The following is a 19,069-nucleotide window of genomic DNA, read 5'->3' on the forward strand; positions in this document are numbered from 1 at the left end:
GACAAACAATAGTCACACCAGGGCAAGCTAAGGGGCATTAGGCTCATCTCTAGAAAGTTAATCACCAGGGACTTTTTGGGTTGATTTTGGCCACAGACATTCTCAAAAGCCATTTTTTTTTATTTTTTTTTAGGGGGCAGGGCAATAAGGGTTAAGTGACTTGCCCAGGGTTACACAGCTAGCAAGTGTCAAGTATCTTCTGACATCAACGAGGGACCACCCTCAAGTCCAGTGAACCAATGGATTTGGGTGATGCTAGCCAATTAGCTTGAAGCAGTGTGTATGGACTCAGAGGAAGCTGGGACTGGCAGTTCAGGTCTCTCAAACAGTCTTGGTGGCAGAAGGTTTGGGAGAAGAGCAGACCAGGTTGAACTCATTTCTCCTCTAAGGTATTTAGGTTTCTTAACTTTCTGAACTCCATGTGTCCTCTCTTTACTCTTTAATAAATTCTTAGTGCCCCAAAACTGGTGCTAAAGCTTCTAATTCATAAGTTAACCCTAGCTAGCTTTCCCTACAGTTGGGACAGGGATAAGGTGACCACACATTAGATTTTACTTGTCATAGTCTGAGGCTGAATTTGAACTCAGGTCTTCCTGAATCCAGGGCCTGTGCTTTATCCACTGCGTCACCTAGCTGCCCCCTCAAAAGCCATCTTCTAAGGAAGAAAGGAATCCCGACCTGCATCCTTGAAATATTCAACATTACTTTTCATACTTTCTTTTCAGCAACAACAATAGAGCATGCAAGGGTGGAATAAAGGGACCATTATAAGTTGTCCCAGGCTCAGTCAATTCAAAAGCTGCACAAGAGATATAGTCTTTCTTGATTCAAGTTAGGTTGGATTACCAACTCTAAAAGCCTTTTTCTGCAGTTGTAAGACATCCTTCACAGCTCCTAACCATAGGATTGCCATAAAGGAGCTTTGTCTCTTTAAAGAAGGTACTAAAGTACAGCATAGCAGCCTGCATAAAAACCTCCACCTACTCTTCAGAATGAGTTTCATAGTAAACCAGCAAATCCTTGGAGGAATGCAATCCCTTCTCACCACCACTACTTAAAAGCCCTAGCTTCCTTCAAAGCTCATCTCAAAAGCCTCCCTCTAAATGCTGGAGGTCTTTCCTGATCCTCTTGGCTGTTACCATCCTCTCCTAAAATTACCTTTTCTTTACTATATACTTTTTTTGCAGGGCAATGAGGGTTAAGTGACTTGCCCAGGGTCACACAGCTAGTGTCAAGTGTCTGAGGCCAGATTTGAACTCGGGTCCTCCTGAATCTAGGGCCAGTGCTTTATCCATATGCTTTCTATTTATTTATTTGTGTATTTGTTGTTCCCATTGTTTTATTTTTGCCTTTGCATCTGCAGGGCCAAATACCTTGGGTGACACATAGTAAGGACTTAATGTCTGTTGACTGATTCATATAATTCTAAGTGATGTGTAGGAGGAAATTAGTGAATTATCATATAGAGAGGGTTAAATGCAGCAAAGGAAAAGGTATAAATAGTGGGAAAGGTACAAATGACAGTCATATAAAGGAATTTTACTGTATATGTTTTGAAAGTGCCTATAAATACACTTGAAACTGCCACAGAAGCAGTATAGCATTGTGGACATATAAAGAAGCAGACTCAATTCAGGAAGACCTGGGATCATCTTGAAGAAAGCTGTCTAGACTTGGTGCCTCCACTTGATCTTCTTACATTGTCCTAAACCTTCTGCAGTCTATCATCTAGCCTCATAATTCAACTGAAACTTTTCTCTCGTAAGTTACCAATGTTCTTTGAATTACCAAATCTGGTAGATTTTTCTCAGTCTTCATCCTTCTTCACCTCTCCATAGCCTGAGACACTGGTGTCACTCTCTTCTCCTGGATACTCTCTCTCCTCTAGATTTTCTTGACACTGTTCTCTCCTGATTTTCTCCCTACCTGTCTGGCCATTTCTGAGTCTCCTTTGCTAGATATTCCACCAGGTCAAGCCCATTAACTGTGGATGGCCCCATGGCTCCATCCTGTGCTTTCTTCTTTTCTCTCTCTACTATCTCATTTGGCAAACTCGTCAGCTCTCCTGGGTTCAGTTTTGATTCTATGCAGATGTTTCTCTATTCAGTCCTAACCTCTATCCTGCCCTCATAAACAAGTGCTGAATGGGCATTTAAAATCGGGTATCCCATAGGCATCTCAGAACAAAACATCTTTCCCTTCAAACCCAACCCTCTTCCCAACTTCCCTAGAGGGTGCCACCATTTTAGTGGTCACCCAGGCACAGTGCTATCCCTCCATTCCTCACTTGCACTTATACCCTAAATATCTCATCTGTTGATAAGTCAGGCTGTTTCTACCTTCATAGCATCTCTCTTATATGTCCCTTTTTTGCCACTCACATAGGCATCATGTTTGTACAAGTCCACATCACCAAATTCTCCTTCCCTCAAGTCTCTCTCCATTCCAATCCATTCTCCACTCAGCTGCCAAGGTTATCTTCCTAAAGTTTACATCTGACCATGTCACTTTGCTCTCTGTTCAATAAACACCAATAACTGCCTTTTATTTCTAGGATAAAAAACAAAATCATACAGTTGGCTTTTAAAGTCCTTCACAACCTTGTCTCTTCTTACCTTTATAGTCTTCTTTTTTTTTTTTTTTTAGTGAGGCAATTGGGGTTAAGTGACTTGCCCAGGGTCACACAGCTAGTAAGTGTTAAGTGTCTGAGGCCGGATTTGAACTCAGGTACTCCTGACTCCAGGGCCGGTGCTCTATCCACTGTGCCACCTAGCTGCCTCTTTATAGTCTTCTTGAACTTTACTCCTTTCCATGTATTCTATGATCCAATGACACTGCTATTTCTTGCTCTTTTTGCACAATACTCCATCTCCAAACTCTGTCCTCCATGAATGGGATGTTCTACTTCCTCACCTACACCTCCTGGCCTCCTTCCAGACTCAGCTCAAAATCCAACCTTATGCAGAAGTCTTTTCTGTTCCCTCTCTTTCCCAGACAATCTAGTGCCTTTCTCTGAGCTTACTGCTTAGTTTCACTGTACATACCTTGAATGTATATAAATGTTTGCATGCTGCTGTCCCATTAGAATGAAACGTTTTCAGTACAAGGACCATGTTTTTTGGCTTTCACTGTATCCTCAGTATTCTAGACTTAGCTTCCGTCACATTGTATGCTCTTAATAGATGCTTATGGATTGTCTGATTGACTGGGCAAAACACTTAACCTGTCAGGGATGCAGGCAACTTTCTTAGACTATTAGTTGAAAAGCATCTCTTGACCTGTACTGGTAGAGGGAATTTCCCCATTGAGAGTTCCCTTGAAATCACAGGTCAAATCCAAAATAAAAAAAAAAAACTCACTCAAGAATTATATCAATAAATTGAAAGAATAGTTATAGAAACAAGCCATGAAGATAATTAATGGCTTATATGAACAAAAACCTAAAAGAAACCAAAGTAAATGACAGAAATCAGAAAATTATCTAACAGAAACTTATTCACAAATTTTAAGATATATTTAAAATATACTCTGCCTATTCTTTGCATTTCTATTTGACTTGACTTCCAAAGGAAGTTTAATTTTAAAAGCAATTTTTAGTCTATTTGCCCTAGGTAAATGTTGCAGTTAATATCAGGAAAAAGTGAACTTTTGGTGGGTAGTAAATAGAACTGGGGAACACTGCAAATTATATTTTGTGGATCCATAATTTTTCAAAACAGCATAGTTAATGTAAACAATTTTAGCTCAAAGGTACTATATGCACTTTTTGGAAACAAAATTCTAAAATTACAAAAATCTTTATTCTCTTTAAAAGTAAGCAAGTAGACTGAATAGTGGGGGAAATGATCTGTAAATGAACTATTCTGGAGGCTTAGGATTCTATAGCTATAAGGGAACATCTGTAAAAATCCCAATCTGTTATGAACTCACTGGGACTGATCAAGTCATTACTCTTCTCAGGCCCTTAATTTAACCATCTGTAAGTAAAGGGAATAGAACAAATGATTTCTAAAATTCCTTCTACTTTTGATAGTCTATTAATTCATTTCTATTAATTCCCCGAGCACATATTCTGAGATTCTATACTTCCATATGGAATAAAAGAATGACAGGATGGCCAGGCCTTTGTGAATGACATAGAAAGTTGTAGTTTGGAGATTCCCACTGTCCTTAGGGCTTGCTGCTCTCCCTGTGGGCAAAAACTACCTACAAATTCAGGAAATGACACTCACCTCATTACAAATTCAACTTCACAAGAGATGATCATTCTAAAGGACCTCACCTGCACAAATGCAGCATCTTGACTTGATACATATATCTCCATCTCTTTATCCTCCGTCTTTGGAATCACAAGTACACTCTGTGTTTCCATATAAAAATGTTCCTGTCCTCCCACATGTACCTCACCTATTAGACAAAGGGAAACAGCTAATATTAGTAATCTTAGGAAGAATAAATTAACATGTACAATAAATGAGAATATCATATATTTTATAAAGTTCAAAAAGTTGTCATTTTCTAGATCCTATATAAAAGATTCCCTTATGCCATAAGGGATAAGTATAAAAAATACCTGCAGACAATCCATCTTGTTCCTAGAGGTATATCTGTTTGTTCTCTAATCTGTCCCTCCAGTATAGCCAGAAAGACTAGAAATCACTTTTGCAATTTGTTTGACATAACTAAGGTAAGTTTGCTTAAGAAAAAAATACTCTAAAAGACAAATACAAGAACACTTCATTTCTGAAATAAATGAACATCTCAAATTCATCAGTCTACCAACTACAGAGCTTCGATTTATTCAACAAATGGATAAACCAACAAGATAATGTAAAGACACTTTAAAAAACACAGAATAAAAATGAACACTTAAGTCGGTCTCTGATGGAAGGAGCAAGGGGGTGAAAGAGAAGGGAATACACATTTATATAGTTCCTACTATGTTCTAGGCATGGTACTAAGCACTTTATAAACATTCTCTAATTTGACCTTACAAAAAAAACTGGAATGTAGGCGCTATTATTATTTTGCAGTTGGAAGAAAATGAGACAAACAGATGTCAAGTGACTTGTCCAGGGTCACATAGCTAGTAAATGTCTGAAATCATATTTGAACTCAGGTCTTCCTAATTCCAGACCCAGTGTTCTATTCATTATAGTACCTAATTGCCTCCAATGACTTTGGCTAATTAAAAATAACCTGGTGAAGTGTAGGGCGAAGATAAGAAAATTCTCCACAAAATTTCACCTAAGTACAAAACAGAGCAGAAACAGAAGCAGGAGCAGGAGGAAGAGATAAACAACAAGAACAAGAAGAGGAGGAAAATAAAAGAAAGAAAAAAAGAAGGAAGGGAAAAAGGAAGAGAGAAAAAAGCAGAGGGAAGGAAGGAAGGAAAGAACAGAAGGACAGAAAGAAAGAAAGAAAGAAAGAAAGAAAGAAAGAAAGAAAGAAAGAAAGAAAGAAAGAAAGAAAGAAAGAAAGAAAGAAAGAAAGAAAGAAAGAGAGAGAGAAAGAGAGAAAAAGAAAGAGAGAGAGAGAGAAAGAAAGAAAGAAAGAAAGAAAGAAAGAAAGAAAGAGAGAGAGAAAGAGAGAAAAAGAAAGAAAGAAAGAAAGAAAGAAAGAAAGAAAGAAAGAAAGAAAGAAAGAAAGAAAGAAAGAAAGAAAGAAAGAAAGAGAAAACTTCAAACATGCATGGGAAATAATGAGTATTGGATACCAAAGAGCATAGAAACAATAGAATAATAAAGAAAACTAGATAGCTAGCAATCCAAATAGCTCTTAATGCTCTGAAATACAGAATCATAAATATGGAACAATAGGTTTATAACTGGAAGGGACTTTATAAGCCTTAGTTCAACCCTCTCATTTCACAAACGAAGAAAAAGAATAATAATGGCACTACCACTACCACAAATAATAATAATAATAACTAACATTTATAAAGTGCTTGTTTTGCCCCAGGTACTATGCTAAGTGCTTTACAATTACTTTCTCATTTGATCCCCACAACCTTGGCATGTAGGTACTATTATGATCCCAATTTTACAAATGAGGAAACTGAGGCAGAGGTGAAGTGGCTTAGTCACTTAAGCCCAAAGTCACATGGACAGAGCCAGTTTTTAAAATCCAGGTATTCTGCATCCAAACCCTTACCACTTTCCATTGTACCACATTGCCTGCCACTCTACAATAATAATAATTATTAAAAATAATGAAAGCTCATATTTTTAAATGTATAAATATTCTAATATGACAAGAAATATTTGTTAAAATATCCTTCTCATCCTACTGACCTACTTGAATACAGGAACTTACCTTCAATGATTTGATCAACAGTTTGAAATGCCTCCTTAATGTTTCCTTGCTCTAATTTTCTTTCTGATCCAATGAATGATTTGTGATTTACTGCATCCTATAGAGACAAAAACAACTATAAAAAACTAAACAATCAAAAATATGGCACAGTTTAAGATTTCTGACTTTTTATATGCCCTATCTTCATCTAACACATAAAATCATGAACAGACAATATATTCATAGGCTTGGGTAACTGTGAAGACCCCTTTTATTGTATCTATCAATTTACTTAGTTTTCATTTTTCTTGAATAAGAAACACATACACACACACAAACAGTAAATGAGGATACAGGATTCCTATGTTCAGGACTACAAATGAAACATTTCAAGCTTCTTTAAATGATAAATCTATTCTCTTCTGAAAGAATCTCAAAGAAATTGCCTAGAAAGAGGCCAGGCCATTTCCTCTGGTTTAGTCCAACAAATCTCACAAGCATCCACAGCTGTGCAGGTTCTATGGATGCCATTGAAGACAGTAACCAGGCTGGAAACTTTACACTGACCCCTTAAAAACTGGACCTTCAGCCTTTCTTCTCACCAACTCCCTATGACTTTGTTAGGATTCCAGATTTTAATCTAGTTTCTACTTGAGATCCTGAATTCTATCAGTGCTGCAACTTTTTTTTTTCTCCATTACTTTGTTCCTGAAACCGGGGAAAGTCTACCATGGACTCCCAAATAAGGATAATAATAGTGTCTCACAGGATTATTGCAAGTTCCAGAGGGGGGAAAAAACACATATTGTGTGTTTTTCAAACCTTTAAGTTCTATGTAAAGGTTAGTTATGATTATTGTTATTTTTAATGTAATTTCACTAGTACAATAAAATGAAAAATTTTTGAATGTCTAGAAAAAGTAAATTATTGTGAAAACCAAATGACTGGATGACTCCTGATAGAGGGACTAAAAACAGTAAGTGATTCAGTATTCTCTTGAGATAGCAGAAAATACAGTACCTTAATTGTCACAATCACTGGCTCCATGTCTTCGTATACAATGTTCACCTTTTTAGCTGCCTGTTTGGCATGAAAGTATGAATCGGCCGCCACAGTACAGACAATCTGTCCAACACAAATTACCTGCAGAACAAGCCAACAATGTAAGCTAGGCTAGTTTCAGAACATCCATAACTATACTCAGTTTCCAACATGGTGAAATATACTTAGTTTAAAGGCCTGAAATAAAAACAAAACAAAGCATCCATAGAAAATTTCCTTGTAGACATATGCCCTGAGAAGCAAAGTACCTCATTCTGGGCATATATCCTCTCTTCTTCATTTCCATTTTCACCTGGAACATCTTGAGCTGTTATCACATCAACTACTCCAGGCAAGGCAAGAGCCTCTGATGCATCAATTGAGCTGAGGGAGGGACACAGAGTGGTAGATGGAACAAAACCTCTGTCCATCAGGAATTCCATCAAGATACACTCATATCACCAATAAATGATTCCATATTGAGAATTCAATAAAAATTCACAGTTAAGTAATAAAGTATAAAACAAACACAAATCACTTCATGAGATATTTTCATGGTTTCTTTGAGGGAGTAATGAAAAAGAAGGGAAAGTTTATCATAATAATTCATTACTCCCATACTCAATGTAATTTGAAAGTTGTTCAATTTTTGACACCATAGGAAAAGTTCCATTTTGAATGTACATTTAGAGAAATAAGCTGAGAATCCTATGAGCAAAGGAAATTACATAAAACATTCCATCTCTCTTTAAATCCTCATAGTTTTAGACAGTAATAATACCCAATTTAGAGATGAGCTTCCCTTACTTTGATTTACATGGCTTTACAATTTCATCCACTTTTGTCTACTGACATCTCTCCTCTCCCTAAAGACTGATTCACCTTAGATTCCACCTTCTCCATAAGGCTTTACTTGATGCTCTATACCCCCAGCTAAAAATAACACCTCCATCTTTGAACCTCAAAAGCTACTCTGTTTGACCTTTCCTGCACCCTCAACTTTTTTCTCATCTGCATTACATTTATTTGCTTAAATGCTTCATTCTCCCATGTTGGATTTAAGGGAAATGGAGATTGTATGTTAATTCATCTTTGTAATCCCAGCACAGTACAGCACACATACTAGACATTTAGTACATATTTATTTAATTAAATTCTCATCTTTTGATTTATTTTTTATTAAGCAAATCCCAGAACTTTCTTTCCATATAAAGCAGTTAAATTTACATAAAGAGAAAGATATGACTCCAATAATAGTTGAATAAAAAATTGTGTTTATCCACAATAAGTTGTTTTAAATATTTCCTCTCTTAACTTACATGATTTTTGCATGAGGTCTTGTACTGGTTACTACAGCTAGGAAGAGCTCTTCATCTATAGCAGGCATGTCATCACAAAATATAGCTTCTCCAGTGGCATGTTTAATACCTGATTGGTGCATGACTGGACGGCCAACTGGATCTTGAGGTGGCTGATGGGAGTCTACACACTATGTTTAAAAACAAAAAAAAAAACCAAACCCTAAAGTTTAAATTGTCAGAGTATGTTGACCAAAAGTACATTCTTCTGAGACAAAAACAAACAAACCAAAAAAAAAAAAAAAACACATTCAGGACTTGTTAAGTCTTTCAGTTATAAGCTAGCTATCTATGACAAGGGTGTGTCTCAACTCAATTATTGTTCCCCAAATAGTTTTTTACAGTATCAAAGAATCTCAGAATTAGTAGGGACATTAGTACTTATCTAGTCCAATTTATATTTGAACAAGCATATAATATGGCTGACACATGGGTTGTTGAAACAACCCATTCTACTTTTTTAGTAAGCTTTTCCAGAGATGAAGATGAAATCTGCTTCCCTGCAACCAAACTCTACAGCTCCAAGATCAAGTCTACTTTTAAAAAATCACATGAGAGTCCTTCAAGAAGGTGAAGTTAATCATCAGGTTCCTCCTAATCTTCTGTTATAGGATAAACATCCCCAATATACCCATAAAACATCATGATCTCAAGGCAATTCATGTTCCTAATCCTCTAGACACTCCCCAATGAATCAATGTCCTTCCTGAAATGTAGGGCCCAGAACTGAACCCAATACTCCAAATGTGATCTTCTAGGGCAGAGCTCAGCAAGATCACTACTACATTATGGACATGAATACATATCTTAGCATAGCCTAAAATCACATAGGTTTTTTTCAGGTGCCACATCCTACTAATCTTGAGATTGAATTTCACTACAATCCCCAATTCTTTCTCAACTTGTTATGTCTTCAAATCTGCTCCATCTTAAATTGGTAAAGTTAAAAAAAAATTAAATCCAAGTTCATATATTACATTTATCTCTCTTTTTACATTGTCCCTCCTATAATGACCTCAGCTGGTCTCCCTGCTTCTAGTCTTTCTCCTCTTTAATACATTCTTCATGTAGCTGCCAAAATAGTCTTCAGGCATGGGGCTGACTACATCGCTCTCTTTTTCAAAAATATTCAGTAACTCCCTATTATTAAAATGTAAACTCTTTAATCTGATATTTAAGACTCTCCACATTTTAGCTTCCACCTATATTTTCAGTCTTGTTTCACATTACTCCCCTTCACAAATGACACTCAAATCTAAGTTCATGATAAGATTTGATCCTTCTGCTTCCATACTGAAGCTGATCTCCATGCCTGGAATGCACATGTTTCCTCATTTGTCTTACTTTCAAGACTTAATCTAGTTGTTTTTTCCTTTCCTGGTTCCCTCTTCCCATGACCTACCACTACTACCCAGTTGTCAATGCTGATCCCTTCCACTGGTGACCACAATTACAGTGATATTGAATTAAATTCCTGTCTAGAGAACAATAAATTTTTCGGTTAAACTCTGGCATGAGCTGGCATGCCTATTGGAATGAGCTGACATGACTCTTTGAAGGATTATACATAGAAAAAAAAATTCCAAAGCCAAAATAGATGGGTAATATTTCCAGTATTTAACTTGGTATTTTCTTTTTCTAGAGAAATTAAGCCCACTGACCTCATAAGCCTGTGTCCCACAGGGTGCAGTTAAGGGGAAGTCTTCCAGGACACTTTGGAATTTGTTGGGGACATCAGGATATCTGGGGTCCTGAAAAAAGAATATTTTCATTGCTTTAGAATAATTCTGGTTATTGTGAAGTCAATTAGCCACGAATTCATTGATAAAACAAATGTGAGTTGGATTAACACAAAGTAGCGGTTTTGAGACTCATTCAAACCTCTTTCTCTAAAATCTTTTATTGCTGTGGCAAGTAGTTTTAAAACACAACTAAGGGTTAGTTTTGAGATTATAAACACAATTATAGATCCTTAATATTCTTAACAACAGATCAGGAATGAAACAAAAACTACAAAAAAAAACCCTCTGCTATTTGATAAAATGCTTTTGATCACAGTAATCAAAATCCTATTTTAATCTTGCAAAGATTAATGGTAGACACACGATCCGAAACACATTACCCTAACATTTAATTCCTGCAACACTTCCAGGTAGAATTTGAAGAGGAAACTGATCATGAGAGTTCTTTTGTATTCTACCATTCCACCAGAGGATGAGCCTGGGATAGTCACTTCATCTAGGACTAGCCTGCAGGCTTCATCTAGCATCTCCTCATTCCAGGCCCTAGATAAAAAAGATATACTCATTTAGTCCAGTAAAATAGAAAGTATTTGTCAGAAAAGAAAATGTTTAGATCTTTTTAAATTACTTGAATGTTAGTAAAGTCTCTATGTGTTAATATTATAATACAGTAACATATTCTTCTACAGTAAACTTAAATGTATCTATGATCTTATTGACATGGGTCCTCACTCTAACAATATGAGCTGCAATCTATCCATACTTCTGTTATGCTCTTGCCCATGTCCTCCCATAAAGTCTTCATAAAGGTTCTACACAATATACTAGATGTCTTTAATATTTTGTTGGTACCAATGTAGACTGGGCATCTCTTACCCCATTATCTTTGCTATGTGACCAGACTATCTCCTTTACTAATCACACATTTTCATGGATATTATCTTTCAGACAACTTCTTATACACATCATGATTGGAAATATGTTGTAACTTATATCATCCCACCATGAGTTTTTTTTTTTTCATTGCCATTTTTATCATCTGTAATTTTTGCTCTTCAGGTCATATTGTACCATTGGGAGATTATTGGTGTTAAAAAGATGGGACTTGTGTCAGGGAGCAACTTGGTATCATTGAAAGCACTCCACCATTCCCCACAGTGTTGTAATGTGGCAAGGCTATCATACATATGAATTGTATAGTTTGTTTCTGCTTAACTTCAATCCTAATCTAATGTTTCATCATCGCATTAAGGTTCCCTTGTGCTTTTGAAGACCGTACCAGTAAAATTTGACCTCTGAAGGTCCAAACACAATATAAAGTTTTCAATTATGTCCTGGTACAAGGAACAGTTTCAGAAATTTTAGAAAGGCTTATTACTGAAGGGTTCAACATAGGTGACAATTTTGAAGGGCTGCCATAACTGAATATTTTCTACTGAGAAGTGATACAATTGGCTTTGAGAGAGGGTTATACACATCAATAAATCCACAGACCCCTGACTAAAGATATTTTATTCTTAGGCCAATTTTGTAGGTGCTTCCATATCATATGCCTTCATTGTAATGCATATGTGACATTAATTATACAAGAGATAACAGCCCACCCAATGGCACTTTCACTTACCAGTAACACATAGTAAACTTGAATGCTAATTAAGTTCTCTCATTCCTCCATTCCAATATATACTCTTTTGCCAGGTTACTCTTTAAAATGAGCAGCTCTTAGTGATGTGAGCCGCTTGCTCAAAAACCTTCAATGGCTCCCCAGTCCCAACAAATAAAGGGCAAACTACTTAACCTAGTACTCAGGGTTCTCCACAAGCTGACTCCATACAATGCTGAAATGGTATCTTCCATGAAGCCTTCCCAGATGCCTGGAGCCAGAACTTTTTCTGAATACTCATAGTACCTTATTGATACTTGTCTGATGCCCTTAATAGGTTCTAGTCAGGACTGTAGTAATCTGTAAATGTCATCTCCCTCCATTCTTGTATTCTCTATAACACATAGTACAGTACTCATCAAAAACTGGTTGAATGTATATGGTACCTTCCTATGAGCTGCTGACATGATTTGTTTGCACTGACAGTAGCAGAGCTGACTCCTCCATATAAAATGTTTAAATCCATAATGATATTTGTACCATCTTTAAAATGAACTCTCATTCCAGAATTCACAATTGCTAAAGCATTCTGCTGACGCTGTGCCTGTCGGAAAGCTGACACAAACTCCCACTGGAAAAAAAAACAATCAACATGAATGAAGTTCTACTCTGTTTTCCTTCTACTACATTAACCCAATCCATTTTTTCCAATCAAGCATCATTATCTTCTCCAGCCTTTAGTGCCAAGCCATGCAATCCATTAAGCCTAGAGTAGTTAGTTTCACAGCCTTCATTAAGACTGGGAAAGACCTCTTATCATCTGAGACTTAGCTGCAATGTTTACCCAAAAAGACAGACCACTGTTAATGACTTCTGCACAGGGGAAATATTTATCTTAACCCAGTTGGGGGGGGCGGGGCGGCCAAGTGGCACAGTAATCAAGAGTGGAGCCAGGAAAACTCACCTTCCTGAGTTCAAAAATGCCCTCAGATGCTAGCTGTATAACTCTGGGCAAGTCACTTAACCCTGTTTGCCTCAATTTTCTCATCTGTAAAATGAGCTGGAAAAGGAAATGGCAAACCAATCCAGTATTTTTGTCAAGGCCACCTAAATGGGGTCATGAATAGTTGAACACAACTGAAAGTGATTGAACAACGACACTGCTTTATTCTCTGCTTTTGTCTGTATTTTGACCACTTTGCTGAGTTCAAATTATTAGGCAGCTTCAGAACTTGGAAGAAGAGGACCTATTTGTGTGACCCTAGATAAATCACTTCCCTTCCCTAGAATTTGGTTTTATCTTTAAATGAGGGGGTTGAACAAGGATAATTTCTATGGTTCTTTCAAGCATTAAAATTCTATGATCCTGGGATATTTCTATAGCATATAGTATACATTTTGCACCCAGAGCATACTAAATAATTATAATATAGTGAAAGAAATTCATAACTCAGTGCAGAAGTCAGGGAAGTTGGGTTTGAATACTAGTGTAACATTGGCCAAGTCCTTTAACCTCTGTGGTCCTCTCAGTTTCCTCATCTGTAAAGAGAGGAAGTTGTACGTCTCTAAGATCTTGTCTGAGATCTAATTCTTTTCTTCCAATATTAATAGTATTTTTCCAGTTACATGTAAAGATAGTTTTCAATATTTGTTTTTGTAAAATTTTGAGTTCCAAATTTTTCTCCTTCCCTCCCTTCCTTCCCTCCTTCCCAAGACAGAAAGCTATCTGATATAGGTTATATATGTACAATCACATTAAACATATTTCTGCATTAGACATGTTGTAAAACAATAATCAGAACAAAAGAGAAAAACCTCAAAAAAGAAAAAAAAGTAGAAATAGTGTGGTTCAATCTGCATTCAGATTCCACAGTTCATTTTTCTGGATGTGGAGAGCATTTTCCATCATGAGTCCTTTGGAATTGTCTTGGATCATTGTATTGCTGAGAAGAGCTAAGTCTCTCACAGTTGTTCATCATACAATGTTGCTGTTCCTGTGCAAAATGTTCTCCTGGTTCTGCTCACTTCACTCAGCATCAGTCCACTTAAATCTTTCCAGGTTTTTCTGAAATCTGCTTGATCATCATTTCTTATAGCGCAATAGTATTCCATTACATTCATATACCACAACTTGTTCAACCATTCCCCAATTGATGGTCATCCCCTAGATTTCCAATTCTTTGCCACCACAAAGAGAATTGCTATAAATATTGTTGTACATGTGGGTACTTTTCCCTTTTTTATGATCTCTTTGGAATACAGACCTGGTAGTGGTATTACTGGGTCAAATGGTATGCACAGCCCCATAGCCCTTTGGGCATAGTTCCAAATTGCTCTCCAGAAAGGTTGGATTAGTTCACAACTCCACCAACAATGCATGTGTTCCAGTTTTTCCACATCTTCTCCAACATTTATTATTTTCCCTTTTTGTCATATTAGCCAATCTGATAGGTTTGAGGTGGCACCTCAGAGTTGTTTTAATTTTCATTTCTCTAATCAATAGTAATTTAGAGCATTTTTTCATATGGCAATAGATAGTTTTGATTTCTTCATCGGAAAACTGCCTGTTCATATCCTTTGACCATTTCTCAACTGGGGAATGACATATATTCTTATAAATTTGATTTAGGTCTCTATATATTTTAGAAATGAGGCCTTTGTCAGAAACACTGGCTGTAAAAACTTTTTCCCAGATTTCTGCTTTCCTCCTAATCTTGGCTACATTGCTTCTGTTTGTACAAAAACTCTTTAATTTAATGTAATCAAAATGATCCATTTTGCATTTCATAATATTCTCTAAGAGATCTAATTCTTGTTGTTATTTATACTTCATTCTCAAAGAAGACCAGGACACTGGGGTGATGTCATGACTTGCAATGAACTGGATTTAAGTGAGGCAGGGCTATGCAAAATCACCAACCTCATTCTCTCTTCCAGAGCCATCTGGGTCCAGTGGTAAGATATATATCAGGACAACTGAAGATGATACCAGATGTATAAGGCAATTGGGGTTAAGTGACTTGCCCAGGATTACCCAGCAAATAAGGGTCTGAGGTGGGATTTGAACTCTGGTCTTTCCAACTTTAGGCCTAGTGTTCTATCCACTGTGCCACCTAGCTGCCTCTGAAATATAATTCTATAGTCTAAAGAAAGAATACCAATAATTTCTAGTTTTCCAATAATGACAACCCCTCCAAATTTGTTAATAATAATAGCTAACATTTATATAGCACTTTAAAGTGTGCAAAATGTTTTACCAATATTATCTCATTTGATCCTCACAACTCTGAGAAGTAAGTGCCATTACAGATTAGAAAACTGAGACAGACCAAGATTAAATGATTTGACCAGGTCACACAGCCAAGAAGCATCTATTTATATCTGGGATGGAATTTGGAGTTCTATCTACTGTGCCTCCAGCTGAACTACAGCTAGGCCAATAGAAATATTAATATTTGCTTAACATCTCCCCTTGAGGTATAAAAGTTGTTTGCCTTGTTGACAGGCAAAAAAAGTATTTTGATAAATTTATCCTTATCAGTTTTATCAATCAATAATGAAATAAGGCCTTCACATACTAACAATTTCCTTAGTAGTGCTTGGAATTTAGTTGGTTTCTTGACCACCTTGCTGACATTCTTGTTTATTTAGAACATTATCACTAAAATGGAAAAAAACGATTTCTTATCCTTAATATTTTCTCCAAAGAGGGATTGGTTCAAATCTAGGATCTTTTGTTAACCAGCCAAGTAATCACAAGTATATCCTCTATCTAGCCTCTCTGAATCTGTTTCCTCTGCAAATAAACCAAGTTTAACTGTATGATTCCTAAGGTCTCTCCAAGTTCAGGTTCTAAAATTCTATGATTCCAAGTATTGTGATCTTTTTACAGCTAATGAAATTTAAAGACAGGAAAAGTTATGAAATTTTCTGAATCTACCCAACAAATATGGATCAAATCTAATCTATTATTAATATGTGGTTATTCATATTTTCATATTAATATGGTATTGTTCATTATTTGCATATATAAAATATATACTAAGTATCTGTGCTCTTTTTGCCATAAATTTAGTATTTCCTCAACATCCCTTCCCATTATGCCTGTTGTTGTATAGGACTAAAAGCAAGAACTTTACTAAAACAAAACAAAAGATCATCATAATCTCTTACCTTTTTAGAGAGAGGAATAAAAACAGAGACTAAAACTTGTTCTGATGTAAGGTTGGCATCTGGTGACCCAGCAAGAAAATGATCATTTAAAGGAAGTTGTTGTGTTCCTTCTGTTAAGCAAAAGAATAATTTCATATAAAGTTTTCATCAAAATTTTAAAAATACATTCTTATAACACCAAATGGTATCACTCTTATAAAGGAAAATGCACTTGAAATATAAAAAAAATAGAACATATCAATAAATGGCACTCTAAATATAACATAAACTGGGTATACCCAGATTTGGAAAGATAGTCTATGACTCTTTCCCTGAAAAGGCAGGTATGTTTTAAGTATACTGAAAGTAGGACTTCTCTAGTTCATAAAAGAGAGACTGAAAGAGTCTGTGAACCTTTGTACAGTAATTGTTCTGGATGAATGGGAAATCTTGACTTGTGAGGAACATATAAATAAGGCTTCATTTAAAAGGAATTTGTCTATTCTTTCAAATAGAAGAGAGGCTTCAAGAAGCATGGTAGATATATTGTTCAGTCATTTTTCAGTTGTGTCTGACTTTTCATGACCCTATTTGGGGTTTTCTTGGTAAAGATATTTAAGTGGTTTGCCATGTGCTTCTGCAGCTCATTTTGCTGATGAGGAAACCAAGGCAAACATGGTTAAGTGATTTGCCCAACGTTACACAGCTAGTGCTCTATCCACTGTCCCACCTAGCTGCCTCTGAAATATAATTCTATAGTCTAAAGAAAGAATACCAATAATTTCTAGTTTTCCAATAATGACAACCCCTCTGAAGCCAGTTTTTAACTTAGAAGATGAATCTTCCTGATTCCAAGCCTGGTACTCCATCCATTGTGCCAACTAGCTTTCTGGGCAGATATATAGTTGGTGCTTAATTATCTATTTTTGTAGGAGAGGAAAGTGATAGTATATAAAACTTTAATAAGTAAAAGGAGACGTGAATCATATAAATAATAAGAGCTGAGCCTTCTTGACTCTAGATCTGTGTGCTATTCACTCTGCCAACTAGATGTAGTAGCTATATAGTTGGGTGCTTAATTATTCATTCTGGTAGGTTGGTTGGTTAGTTGTTGTCCTTCATGGTTGAAGAGGACCAAAGTGACATTATTATGTCAGGGTCAAGGTATAGTGTGTCTGACTGTGGCTGATCAGAGTAATATAAACTCAAAAGGTCTACCACAGGTCAGGCACAAATAGTCTATATGAATATTTGGAGTGTGAATATCTCTAAATTTGCACATCTCATGTGTCCTTCAGCTACTGTAATTCTGCTTTGATCATAGAGCATAGCATCTTCTTTGATACAAGCATGCCATGCTGGGCAGTCCTGTGCCTGTGTCCCTTATGTCTCACAATTGATTCCAAAGTTCTTCAGAAAGACCTTGAGTGTGTCCTTGTATCACTTCTGACCTCCATGTGAGAGCTTGCTTTGTGCGAGTTCTCTGTAAAATAGTCTTTTAGGCAAACATACACTTGGCATTTGAACAATATGGCTGGATCATCCTAGTTATGCTCCCTGAAGTAAAATTTGAATTCTGGGCAGTTCAGCTTGAGAAAGGACCTCAAATGTCTAGTACCTTATCTTGCCAGGCGATCTTCAGAATCTTCTTAAGACAATTCAAATGGAAGTGATTCAGTTTCCTTACATAATACTAGTAGACTTTCCAGGTTTCACAAGCATACAACAATGAGGTCAACACTATGCTCTGTAGAGTTTCAATTTGGTAGTCAATCAAATACCTTTTATTTCCCACACTTTACTTCAGAGGCTCCCAAACACTTGGGAAAGTATGTGTCAATCTCATGATCCATGTGTGTATCTCTGGAAAGTGTACTCCCAAGATAAGTGAAATTATCTACAATATTCAAAATGAGAGCTGTCCTGACTCCAGGCCTGAAACTCTATTCACTGTGCCAACCAGCTGTCAGGAGAGATAAATAGTAGGTGCTTAATTATTCATTCTGGTAGAAGAAGAAAGTGATAGTATCAGGTAAAGCAGGTGTGAAAAAGGAGAGGATGGGGGTTAGAATAGGAAGGATGAGCAGATGAAAATTATCAGCAATGCAATGATCCAAGTCAATCTCAGAGGAATATTGATGAAACATACTATCCACCCCCAGGCAAAGAACTGATATTGATGGAACAGATTGGGTCATGCTATTTTTCACATTCTTTCATTAAATGACAAATATATCATATATGTATAAGCCATATTGGAGTATTTACTGCCTCAGGGAGGGGAGAGGGGAGGGGCAAGGGAGGGATAGAGATTGGAATAGAAAAGTATAAATAAAAATGTTTAATCTGGAAAGGTGGGGGAGGGGTGTGCTAGGAAGGGTACAGTAGGTATATATGTATTTATACACACACACACACATATATATATGTATGTGTGTGTGTGTTGTGCATTTATGAGTTATTTAGGTATTATTATATAGTAATTATATTTAAACAAATTTGTCATGTAAATTATTTATATAAATTGATATGTATTTATTATTTATAAAACATTTCTTTAAGAAATATTAAGTTATATGTATTAGAATATATCTAGATATATCTAAACATAATAATGTGGAAAATTTGCATTATATATGTCACATATGTGTCTTTATGTATATTATGTCTGTTTGATATATGTATAAAATATAATTATATATCACAAATATAATAAAATAATTTTTAAAACTATAATAAGTAAAATAAGGTATAAATCATAGAAATAAGAAGAGCTGACATTTATATGGCTATTTAAGACTACAAAGCACTTTATATGCATTATCTCCTTTGATCCTCATAATGATCCTGAGGGGTATAACATATTATTCTTGGAAGAT

The 19,069-nt window shown here is 36.1% G+C and overlaps 1 protein-coding gene across 3 annotated transcripts in view; it reads right to left on the reverse strand.

Annotated features, from left to right (window-relative positions):
• LOC122749184 (aldehyde oxidase 3-like) overlaps window positions 1-19,069 on the reverse strand; it is a 108,142-nt gene that overhangs the window by 48,455 nt on the left and 40,618 nt on the right. For 2 of the 3 annotated variants that reach the window (XM_043995403.1, XM_043995405.1), the window contains exons 13-21: window positions 16,212-16,321; window positions 12,485-12,669; window positions 10,816-10,978; window positions 10,355-10,444; window positions 8,655-8,824; window positions 7,605-7,719; window positions 7,315-7,437; window positions 6,316-6,412; window positions 4,283-4,407 (exon numbers count right to left, since the gene is read on the reverse strand). In XM_043995403.1, coding sequence (XP_043851338.1) covers window positions 4,283-4,407; window positions 6,316-6,412; window positions 7,315-7,437; window positions 7,605-7,719; window positions 8,655-8,824; window positions 10,355-10,444; window positions 10,816-10,978; window positions 12,485-12,669; window positions 16,212-16,321 — 1,178 coding nt within the window. Of the gene's footprint in view, window positions 1-4,282; window positions 4,408-6,315; window positions 6,413-7,314; window positions 7,438-7,604; window positions 7,720-8,654; window positions 8,825-10,350; window positions 10,481-10,815; window positions 10,979-12,484; window positions 12,670-16,211; window positions 16,322-19,069 lie in introns of all 3 variants that reach the window. The other variant, XM_043995404.1, reaches the window with a different exon arrangement.

Source organism: Dromiciops gliroides, chromosome 3 (genome assembly GCF_019393635.1).
Source record: "Dromiciops gliroides isolate mDroGli1 chromosome 3, mDroGli1.pri, whole genome shotgun sequence".
NCBI lineage: Eukaryota > Metazoa > Chordata > Mammalia > Microbiotheria > Microbiotheriidae > Dromiciops > Dromiciops gliroides.